At 43.9% G+C, this 12,021-nt stretch overlaps 2 protein-coding genes across 10 annotated transcripts in view; one reads left to right on the top strand and one right to left on the bottom strand.

The window, feature by feature from the left end:
• Window positions 1–6,591, bottom strand: part of FARS2 (phenylalanyl-tRNA synthetase 2, mitochondrial) — a 233,197-nt gene extending 226,606 nt beyond the window's left edge. For 2 of the 8 annotated variants that reach the window (XM_058420296.1, XM_058420313.1), the window contains exons 1-3: window positions 581–824; window positions 397–485; window positions 14–93 (exon numbers count right to left, since the gene is read on the bottom strand). The gene's annotated coding sequence lies outside the window, so the exon portion shown is untranslated. The other 6 variants (XM_040061886.2, XM_040061928.2, XM_040061857.2 and 3 more) reach the window with 5 other exon arrangements.
• An 18-nt stretch (window positions 6,592–6,609) lies between these two features.
• The window catches only part of LYRM4 (LYR motif containing 4), an 87,432-nt gene continuing 82,020 nt past the window's right edge, over window positions 6,610–12,021 (top strand). Inside the window, exon 1 of one of the 2 annotated variants that reach the window (XM_040061941.1) lies at window positions 6,610–6,756. In XM_040061941.1, the coding sequence (XP_039917875.1) occupies window positions 6,671–6,756 (86 nt within the window). In that variant the 5' untranslated portion in view covers window positions 6,610–6,670. The remainder of the gene's footprint in view (window positions 6,757–12,021) is intronic. The other variant, XM_058420317.1, reaches the window with a different exon arrangement.

The raw sequence follows: 12,021 nt of genomic DNA, 5'->3' as shown, positions 1-12,021 counted from the left end.
TTTAATTATTTACCTGCAAGCAAAGATAATCTTTCTTCAGCTCTGCTTCTTTTGCCTGTTAGTTTTAGTCAGTGCTTTGTTCCTTCTCAGGCTAAAAGAAAAATGTTGACAGTCACCCCAGATATAAAAGGCAGAAGCAGAAATAAAAAGAGAGTTCTATCTAGAACTGTGAAGGCATGTAAGAAAGTATCAACAATTCAGCTGATCTTACAAATGTATCAGAAGCGTGATATATAAAGGAACATGTCCCTACTGCACTATCACTCATGGTCAGAGCTCTGAGCACATAAAACCAATAGTGACACAAGATGAAAGATCAAAAATGTCAAGGATCATGCAAAAGTAACTATCTTAAACTCTACACTACAATTCCTAACGTGGCTATATTGTTTTCCTCATTTCAGTTAAAGCATTGCCCCACAGCATTCTTTCATCTCCAGAAACAATTTGCTTCAGCTTCCTATTCAAACTGTTGATTCTTTTTCCTGGATCGAAAGTCGAGGTAGAACAAAAAGTCATACATTGTTGCAGCAGCCCTCTTGTTAAAGGGCAGAAATGAGCTGAGACACAGACTTCTTACTTATCACAGCACGAAAAGGGTCCTGGTTTGTTCCTCTTTACAGCTTAGCCATCCTGACTCCAACCATTCGCTGACTCTGGCTGCAGCAAGCTCCTACTGTAGGTTTCCCTTGTAGCGCCTGATTGCTGGTTATCTCCTGCTAAACTATGACTGCATGTATTAGTTTGCAGACTCTGACTGCAGGCTTTTACCTAGCTAGACTGTGTCTGCAGGTTCCAACAACAGGCTCTGACTGCAGACCCAGACTGACCTCACAGCAGTGATACTCTCCCCCCAGGATCCTTCTTTGTGATTTCCTCTCACAGCTAACCTACTCCCTTTTACCACACTTACTCTTATTGGACATAGCTGTAACTCATCCGGGGCAAGGCCGTATTGGGTAATTAACACAGCTGTTACTTCTCAGGTGCAAGGTCACCTCGCTTCCCTTCTACAATATGTGGATGCACAACACCATATAAAATGAAAATGTGTTACAAGTGGAAAATCATATTCCCCCTCCCCTCATTCCACAGTCAGAAAACTAAACAGATAACCTACTTATAATCCACTCAATCCTTGATTTACCCATCCACTGTAAACAACAATTTTGCTTTTCTTTCAATAAAAAAAAAAAAATTACATATTAGTTCCTTCCACATGTCCCATTATCAGAGGCCACACCTTTCAAACACATTATAGAAGACCTTCCAACTTTTACTTTTCCTTGGATACATGTTTTCTTACATCAGATCCACACTACCTTATAGCAACATGATACTTCGCCCATCGATACTTTGATCTAGGAATTGTTTCCAACAAATAATCACACAAGAAGGATTCGTAAGAAAATGGCTATCTGAAGTGGATTTTCAGGGAAAGACTTTAAGCAGAAGTCCTTGAGTGGAACTAGCCCCTAGTGCTATCTGACAAGAAAGGTCATGCCCACAATCCAGGGAGCAGAAGAATTGGGATGCACACAAGCAGCAGGATGTCTTTGATTTCACGTACTTGAGACATGGGACTGGGTAAGCAGAAAAACAAACAAATAAACAAACAAACAAAACCCCCAACACATCACTGTGTTAGCTGCGCACCAATCCCCAAGGCTGAAACACAGAGAATCTGAGATGAAGGCCATGACCTTTACCACCACAGCATGACCGTGTGCATGCTTGAATACATATTTATGTTTTTCTGCACATTCACATACACATTTATATATGACAAAAAATAAACTCAAGGGAAGAAAGAACTTTGCTCCAACAAAATATCTTAGGTGCAATCATGATCTTTAACTCAAAAGATTGGCAGTACCACTTGTAACCAAACTCCCAAACTGGAAATTACAAGTCAGCAAAAAATATACAGGGGCGGCTACAAAGAGAATCTCAGTTGCTCTTAAACAAAGTATCAGCCCTTGTTTTACAGCTAAGTTTGCTTCTTAAGCTAAGATTTTCAATATCCTCTGAAACAGGGCAGAAAAAAAGTGTCAAAATAACTACATAATTTAGCCTGTCTGGCTGACAGCTACTGAGAAATATAATGATAGTGTAAATCACAGAGGACAGAGAGGGATTACACAGCATGACTCTAAAGGGGCATAAATGAAAAAGTGGGATGAACTCAGGGAAGAGGGCGGCATAGGATGAGCATGAGAAAACATTTCTTAACAGCAATACAATATAAGATAGAATATATTTTCCCACAGAAAGGGAAGTTATTTCAGGCTAAATTTGATAAAACATTGGAAAGCACACCAAACAAAGCATTTCGGAATTTATGGGGTCATGGATGAGAACATCTCATTAATCCTTCCTTTATGCTTCTCATGATTAGATTTCTGAGCAAGACTTCAGATTAACGAAAAAAACCACAGCAAAAATATTAATTTTTGTTGGATTCTTGTCTTCATCAGCATGAACCTTTGTCACCATTTTTTTCTTCCCTCTGAACTTCCAGGTAGAATTTTTTTACATGCACAAAAAAATCAGGAGTATAGCTGAATGTGAAATATACAAGTTTCTCCTCCTAAATAAAAATGATCTTTTCTACAGGACAACCAGCTAAATGTAATTTTTTAAACAGGAGGGTCATTCAATGCCTCCTGTTGATGCTGTGGAAATCTTAATTCACCATAGAGAACAGTTAAATCATAGTTTGTTACATTTGTCACTGAAATCCCAAAATTTTTGTGATTTATAATCCTTCCTTTAAAGGTCCTACTCTACACTGTGTAGGATCTCACTGTGCACAACCCTATCAAAAAAGAACTAAGACAAGGAAAGAAAAGAGACACCACGCCACTGCAGCATGGGAAAATTAGCATGTTTTCACAAACTGAAAAGCAATTATTAAAAGAGATTACAATATCACAACCATAAATTATCCTTCTGACCCCAAAAGAAGAATAATGAAAACCAACAGCAGCATACCAGGAAAGTACATGCTCGCTGAAAGTGTTCAGTGCTGTGCCATAAAGCTGAAATAGTGCACCACAAGGAACAATTCAGCAACAGACAACATCGAATATGTCACAGAGAACAGAAAAGCTGTTTCATTCCACTCCAGTCCACAAGAGTATAGAGTTCTGCAAGTACTTCATCCAAATTCCTTCCTCTCCCTCCCCACTTTTAGCAACTACACACTTATATATTCCAGGTACTGATACTATTATATCCTCTCAAAGTGCTTATTTATGCTGAGAGATGCAGAAGGGCAAGGCACATGCCACCTTCCTTCCCAGACCAAAGCCTGAAAGCAAAGACTTCTGTACAAATGAACACCCACCAACCCTAAATTCAAGTGTAGTTTTCTCCTCAGGAATGAGGAGTCAGCTAATGAAGTGGTTATTGCTGCTTCCCCATACACAGGCTCCAGGGTCACAGGACACACAGCGGTCATTTGGGCTGTGTCTGTCCCTTGAATTCCCTGCAGGGTTGCAGTGGTGCACAAAGGCCAGCAGAAACCCGTGTATCCCAGTCACAGCAATGTCCACTTCCTGCAGAATGACACAACTTCTGGGACCACAACCCATCACTTCCAAGAAAACACAATAACAAATGCACAAGAAAATAACTAATTTTTCCAGTTAACAGCGCCAACCCAACTGAACAAAGGTGCCTAGTTTCTGCAAAAAACTGATCTTCCCTCCTTGAGTGTATTAAAGGTGAAGCTAGAAAAGGGAGACAAGAAGAAAGACTTTTCTCCTTCGATACATTTACTTTGCATTTATTCATGCACAGTATGTGCTTACTGCTCATTCTAAACATAGGAGGTTTCTAGGCTTTTTCAAGCAAAAACCATGGTTACCTAAAAAAAAAAAAAAAAAAAGAAAAAAAAAAAAGAAAAAAAGAAAAAATAGAACTCACAAAAAAACTATCCAGGTTTCAGGATTAGCATCTGAGGCTATCTAAAAATAGTTTATAATTACTTTTCAAATATGTCACTGTTAGGTCAGATGTGACATACAAACACACATGCACGATTAGGATGTAATTTTATCTTTTATCTTTTTCTTATTATTTTGCGTGTTCTCTAGCTTATACACTCTTAACAAAGCGTGATCCTAAGTCATTGACTATATAACAATAACTTATTATATTCATTGGTGGAAAGCAATTACTGTCAATAAATTAGTACTGTTCTTGTAAACAAAATTTGCTGAATGCTTTCATCCCAATTACTCCCTCATCTTTTAGAGCTGAGGATTGTACCACAAAAACTTTATTTCCAACAATACCTGAGGTCTTTTGTAAAATTAGGTGGCACAAGTGCCACACATCCACAGAATGTTATCACGTAACTCTGCTCAACTCTCAAACCCAAGTTTGTCTCTGTACGTGACAGAACCACATCTTTTTAAGCTGTCTGAAGCCCACCCTCATAACAAAGGGCAGGGTGGCCACTGCCACGTTCAGGGAAGATGATAAGTCTGTAGACACACAGCCAGAGTTCTGCTGTAACGTGTATTCAGCAGCCCAGCCACCAACAGCTGCAAAGATGGGGAGCACCAGCACCACACATGGGCTCTGCCTCTGGCACGGCAATTTGCAACAACATGGGTTGAGCTACAAAGAGAATTTGTTTGGTCCCATTGGCAAACAAAGGGCATGTTTGCTTTGGATTTCTCCCTGTGGGTGTCCTGAATGCCAAGACCCAACCCAAACCACAGTGGTTTATAACTTACAAGGGAAGGCCTCAGAAGTGTGATGCTTATCCCAGTACTGCAGCTGCATATGTTTTTCTATATTTCCTGTAACATTTCTAGCTTGGGCTTTGATAAAGAGAACATCCAAGAAATTTTCTACATACAGAAAATCTCCATTTCCAGAAGCCTAAAAGGGCTGCTAAAACAGAGCATACCTGTAAAGGTGAATTTGAAATAAATTCATGTGGCTACACAAATTACATCCAAAATCATGGAACTTTTTTAGTTCTTTGCAACAAACTGTAAATTCCATCAGATTACAATTGACGATAATACTCAAATGCATATGCAATAAAACCTGAGTTAACTAAGAAGCAGGAGTTGAAGCACTTTTGCCAGAGACATGTAGAATATCTACATGGTAGCTGTTTTTAAACATCTACTATATAAGTAACAATCTGTATAGGAAGTAGAAACCCTGCCATGATACCTGAAAGGAGGTTCTAGTGAAGTGGGGACTGATTTCTTCTGCCATGCCTGCAGTGAGAGGACCAGAGGAAATGGCCTTAAACTGAGACAGATTAGATACTAGGGGGAAAAAAAATACATTGTTAGGGTGGTCAAGCATTGGAATAGGTTACCCAGAGAGATGGTGCAACTACCATCCGTGGAGGTGTGCAAGAGACTCCTCTTATTTTATCAGCAATAAATTGTATTGCTGATAAAATTTAAAAATCAGTATTAAATACAGCTACGGCATTAAACCTGTAAGTTACAAAGTTTATTCTGCAGTGGCAAAACTTTCAGCAAAGGAGGATGCTTGATGTGTGGTTTAAATAACAGAATTAATTTTAAAAACAGGTATTAAAAACAGGTATTAAAAACTCAAACACCACTACAACACAACAGGCCCTGGTACACTAGGACAGATGTAGAGTGACTGCAATGGTCTACAGTGGTTCCAGAGAATGACAGAATGTTGGGGTTGTAAGGGACCTCTGAAGATCACCCAGTACCACCCCCCTGACAAGGCAGGGTAACCTTCAGCAGGTGACACAGGAACGTATCCAGGTGAGTTTTCAATGTCTGCAGAGTGTGAGACTCCACAAGCTCCCTGCACACACTCTTCTGCTATGCTTAATGTAAAGTTGTTCCCCACACTGAGGTGAAACTTTTGGGTTCCAGGTTATGGCCACAGCTCCTCATCCTTTTGCTAGGCATCACTGAAGAACCTAGCAACACCCTCTTGTAATCTACTTTTGATATACTTCTATGCATTAATGAGATCTCCTCTCAGTCTGTTCTCCCGACTAAACAGGCCCAGCACCCGCAGTCTCTCCTCATGAAGACAGAAGCTCCAGACTCCAAATTATCTTCGTGGGCTCTGCTGTACATGAACTCTGACGGCAAATTCATACAGCGATTCCGAGGCAACCCCTTGTAACCTCACTTGTTGCTCCTTTCCAGCCCGACATCCATCTCCCCCCGCCAGCATCCACCTCCCCGTGGCACACCAAGTACGGGGCGCGCACACCGCGCCGCTGCCCTCGCCCAGCAGAGCACCTGAGCGCTGCTTTCGCTTTCGCTGTGGCCCAGGCCTTCCCTCCCCGCCCTCGGGCCCTTCACAACCGCACGGCCGAGCCCGACAGGCACCCCCGGGGCAGTCGCGCCTTGCGATCCCCGGGAGCTGCCGGGCAGGCCCGACCCGGCGGGACTGGGGAAGCGACCCCGAGTCCCCCGAGCCCCCCGCCGCCGGGGCTGCCCCGGCTGGGGACCCGCTTTCTCCCCGCCCCGCCCGCGCCTTGCGCTGGGCCCGGGCCGAGCCGCGGCCGCCGCCGCTCCGCGCCGCCACTCACCGCCGGCCCTGCGGCCCCGCTCCGCCGCGGCTGCGCCCGGCGCGGGCGGCGGGAGGGCGGGGAAAAGGGGCCTCGCCGCGGGAGGAGCCGCTCGGTGTCGGCAACATGGCAGCGTCCAGCCGTGCCCAGGTGCTGCGGCTGTACCGCGCCCTGCTGCGGGAGAGCCAGCGCTTCAGCGCCTACAACTACAGGTGCGGGGAGGGGCTCCGGGGGGCGGCGGACGCGGGGCTCCCCGCCCTGGCGTGGGGTCCCGGCGCTGCTTGGGGCAGGGGCGCGGGCGAGCTGCGGCCTCGGGAGGAGCCGAGCCGTGCCCTGGGGCGACAGCGGGACCGGCACCGGGCCTGGGCCCGGCTCGCAGCGCAGGGAATGGGCAGTCCCCGGACCCTCTGCCAGGCCCCGGATTGCCTCAAAAGCAGCAGGGGATGGGCTGTTAGGAAGAAGGGACAGAGATTGTCCCAACCTGAAGTCTGAAGTACTTGTGCTGGGTCTGGGCCCCTCCGTACAGGAAGCTGCTGGGGAGGTTCCAGTGGAGTGCCACAAAGATGAGGAAGGGTCTGGAGCATCTCTCTTCTGAGGAGAGACTGCGGGAGCTGGGCCCGTTCAGTCTGGAGAAGGGAAGACTGAGAGGGGAGCCCATTAGTGCTTATAAATATCTCGGGGGTGGGTGTCAACAGGATGGTACCCGACTCTTTTCAGTGGTGCCCGGCAACAGGATGAGGAGCAAAGGCCAAAAGCTAAAACATAAGAAGTTTCACTTCAACATGACAAAGAACTTCTTTACAATGAGGATGGCAGAGCACTGGAATAGGCTGCCCGTGGAGGTTGTGAAGTCTTCCTCTCTGGAGGCATTGAAAATCCATGTGGATGTGTTCCTGTGTCATCTGCTCAAGGTGACCCTGCCTTGGCAGGGGGTTGGACTAGAAGATCTCCAGAGGTCCATTCCAGCCCTAATGATCTTGTGATTTTGTAATTTTGTGAACCTGGTACAGCTCATGTCTGGTGTGTGTGCTGCCCATTTCCTAGCAGAGGAGAGCTGGGGTCAGTCTGCAGCCAAAGCCTGGCACCATGTGCTGTGTCCACGCTCCGGGTGCAATGAGGGATCAGGGTTCACTCTTCCCGCCACGCAGGATACTAGGCTGTCTGCCTGCTTTCTCTGGCTGTCAGTGAAAGGCACATGCTATTCTTTTTTGCAAAAGTTAGGTGTAGGCCTGGTCTCCTTTAGCTATCTGCTGTGTTCGCAGGGGGGGCTGCTCACCCACTCTGACAAAATTGCATTGCCCAATGGTGGTTCATTTACTTTACCACTCAGCTGGACCACGGGAAGAGACGTGAGCTACCTGTGCTGTGAATCATCTCTCAGGCAAACACTGGGAGCAGAATCCTTTAAACTTGCATAGCTGTGGTGAGCTCTGTGTTCTGCAAGGCACAAGTATTCCACAAACCTCAAGTGCGAGGGAGTACCCTGAGAAAAAGGACTGTGGGGCTGAAAATGAGCTGGCGCTAATAAACCTTCATTGCTGACTCCATGCAGTAGTGTGTGTTTGCCTCACATTCTGTTGCTATCAAGGCTTTCTCCTGCTCTTTGCTGCCCTGAGTGTCCCTGATTACCCTTGTTCTGGCTAACAAAGACAGGATTATATGTAATGGAGATGGCTTGAGGTGTGCAGTTGGTGAACAGCTGAAGCTCATGTCTGGGCCATGGCATGTTCTCAGTAATGAGGAAGTGAAGTCCACAGCAGATTTTAAAGGACAGAAGTTATATGGTGTGTTACCACCATCTGTTTACTGTGCAGATCTGGTTTTTGACACCATATCACAGGCAAGTTCTGTCTTTCCTTAAAGGAAAGATCTCTGGTTTTGATGAGCCTGTCCTTAGATACCGTAAAATCCGAAACAGTCTAAAACCTTGTGGTGTATACATGTTTGTGAGCACGAAAAGCCATAGCAGTTTCCAACAAGAAATGATCAGCAGCTGTTACATTTAGAGGTCTGCTGTGACCACAACAGTTCTGCCTCGGTGTTTACACCGCACCCATAGGTAAAAGGGACACCCCATTGGCTTCTTGCGTGCCAAGATAAGCAGCCCTGCGTGTCCTCAGGGCTGCTGTAATGTGATACGGCACTGCATGGGAGATAACCCAAGGACTTTGTGTAAAGAACCAGCTTGCAGCCAAGTAGAAGGTATTGCAGATAAATACTATTGATTCATGACTTCAGCGAGATAGTATGAGAATATTTTATTACTCCAAACTGCATATTTGTAGGAGTATGTCTGGAGTATGATCAGCTGGTTATTGTCTCTTTATTTGCTTACTGTGCTTTATCCTAATTGGGTTACTCTGGTTTGATTTAGTGGCAGCTAAACACCACACAAGTGCTCGCTTGCTCCTCCTCCCCAGTGGGATGGGGGATAGAATTGGGGGGGGAAGGTAAAATTTGTGGGTTGTGATGAAGATTTTTTAATAGAACAGAAAAGGAATGGATAATAATAGTAATTGGAATGTATAAAACAAGTGATGCACGGTACAGTTGCTGTCAACCAATGCCCAGCCAGTTCCTGAGCAGCAGCCCCCAGCCATCTTTCTCCCTGGTGTATATAATGAGCATGACACCACATGATTTGGAATATCCCTTTGGACAGTTTGGATCATCCTGGCTGTACTTCCTGCCAGCTTCCTGTGCCTGCAGCCTGCTTGCTGTTGGGTTGGTGTGAGAAGCTGAAAACTTCTTGACTTAGTGTAAATCTTGCTTGCCAAAAGCTAAGAGATCAGCATGTTATCAACATCACTCTCATCCGAAATCCAAAACACAGCACTGTACCAGCTACTAGGAAGATAATTAATTTTTAATTTGACTTTCCAGACAAAACCAGGACACATGTACATGTAAATTGTGATGGAAAATTCACCTTTTTTGTTTTATGTCTCTCTGAGTAAATATATTCTGTATGTCATCTCATAGATTTTCTTCTGCCACCCAATAGAACTTCTGTGGTAACTGTGAAGAATATCATTCGTGTCTTAAAGTAACTGAGGTCACCACTGGCAGCCTTCGGAATAACAGGAGCATCTCCAGTGTCCTGAAGTAAATGTCACAGTGTTTGGACACTCAGAAGTGTAGGCCAGGTTTTAACAGCAGGGAGAGGGAATTTACTAGACTGTGAGTAATTTTATGTCTGCCCTTCTGCCATGTTACCCAAGAAGACAGTCGGAGCATGGGTGAATGATTTGTGCCAGAGAAAAATCAATATGCAGAGAGGCAAGATGTTAGGTTTTAAGTCAAAAAGATGGTTTTTAACAAGTGTGCTATTTTCTTCTGCTTGGTTGACAAAAAGTAGAACCTCTGATGTTTTATAATATGTTAATATAGTCTCAACTAAATGGATTTAAGGGATATTTCTAAATATTATTAGTGATTTAAATAATGGCATATGAGTGGTTTGAGTACAAAAGAATTAATAAACTTGTGAAAGCCATTAAAACACATCTGGTTGCAAATGAAGATAATCAAAACTTTAAAACTTCTTGTTTCTTTAATGTGACTGAAGCTCAGTCGTCTTAACACATGGAAATCTAGTGGAAGGGAGTTGTCTCCAGGACAGTGCAGGATGGGAGCAAGTCTGCCCTGAGAGAGTTTGTCATCTCCATTTTTGAAGGTTTTCATAATAGCTTTAGCCAAAGAGCACCATGGCTGACCTCACCTTGTTGCATGCAGGCCTGTTTCAAGTATGACATGGACCTGGAAGATCTCCCAAGTGTAGCTAACCAGCTTTCTATGATTTTCAGATCCCTAGCCTTTCTGGCCCTATAAAGATCCTAACAATGCACAATAAGTTCTGGTTAACATCATATGACATGCTTCCAGCTCATTTGCTTTCTATTTCTTTAATTTATTGTAGTTATGAGAAATGCCAGAAGCTTTGAGCCTCTCTAGTGGAATTTTTCTGCAAATATTTTTTTTTAAGGTCTTTGTTGGTTTATTGTGAATTTATTTCAGTTATCCATTATGTTCTCTTTTAACTGGTGGAAGTTGTATTTTTATATATAGATACATTTTTTCTTGTCTCTCTAAATTGCATTTTAATGGAATTTATGTTTTCTTTTAGAATGTGCAATATTATTTGACTAATAAAGCTACCCAGAATACAGAAGAATCAGAGAAGAAAATTTGTCAAAACAGGTTTTGCATTGAAAACAAGTTAATTGAATGCATGCAGTTTCATCTGAGATATGTCCTTCAAGATTTTAAAACTAGTAAATCTGATTTTTGCAGATGACTGCTAACCTAGGAACAAAACTGAGCAAAATAATGTGCACTGTTTTTTTTCAGTGTTGGTTGCTTTTCCTACTTTGACTGACACAGTTATTGATCTGATTTTAGGGACTCATGGAACATAGCACTATAAAACAGTTTCAAGAATCCTGCCCCTTTTTCTTGTGGGGACTTAAATTTACCACATGTCAGCTGGGAATATAATACCACAGAGAGGAAGGAGTCTAGGAGTTCCTGGAGCGTGTGGAAGATAACTCCCAATGCAGCTGGTGAGGGAACCAAACAGGGAAGGCATCCCACAGGACCTGTTGTTTGCCAAGAGAAAGGGACTGTTGTGTGATGAAAGATCGGAGGACGCCTTGGGCACAGCAAACCTGAAATGACAGAGTTATCAATTCTCACAGAAGTAAGGAGGGGGATCAGCAGAACTGCCACCTTGGACTTCCTGAGGGCAGATTTGGGCCTGTTTAGGAGACCTGTTGAGAGAGTCGCTTGAGAGACAGTCCTAGGGGACAGTGGTGTCCGGGAAGGCTGGACATTCTTCAAGACAGAAATCTTCAAGGTACAGGAGCAGGCTGTCCCCATGTGCTGGAAGATGAGCCAGCAGGGAAGAAAACCGTCCTGGGTGAACAGAGAGCTTTAGAGGGAACTCAGGAGAAAAAAGAAAAAAAAAAAAAAAAATCCTCAGAGTTTTTGACCTGTAGAGGAAAGGGCAGACTACGCCAGGGATGTCCATGGATGTCATGAGGTTATGCGGAGAGAAAATTAGAAGAGCCAAAGCTGGAACTTTATCTGGCTACTGCCATAGAAGAAAATAAAAAATGTTTCTATAGATATACCAGCAACAAAAGAAGGGCTGAGCAGAATCTCCATGCTTTGTTGTTTGCAGAAGTAAACTTAGTGACAGGATGAGGGCAAGGTCAAGGTACTTGCTGCCCCCTTTGCCTCAGTCTTAATAGTGAGGCTTCTCTGGATACAGTTCTAGAATAGAAGATTCTCTGTACTCAGTTCCTTTCAGGAGAGCACCTGGCTTTTTGCACAAGTGTAGGTTAAGTTGACCCATACTTACAATATGACCTGTTCTTCAAAGGGACTGAGGACTTCAAACAAAGCTGTTAAGGTTCTGCTAACAACTCTTTGGAGAACATAACTCACACCAAGTAAAAATTTTTTAAAACCACTCT

Source organism: Hirundo rustica, chromosome 1 (assembly GCF_015227805.2).
Source record: "Hirundo rustica isolate bHirRus1 chromosome 1, bHirRus1.pri.v3, whole genome shotgun sequence".
Classification (NCBI taxonomy): Eukaryota; Metazoa; Chordata; class Aves; order Passeriformes; family Hirundinidae; genus Hirundo; species Hirundo rustica.
Note: the sequence above shows the minus strand (reverse complement) of the source record. Positions and strands in the feature narration are given on the sequence as shown.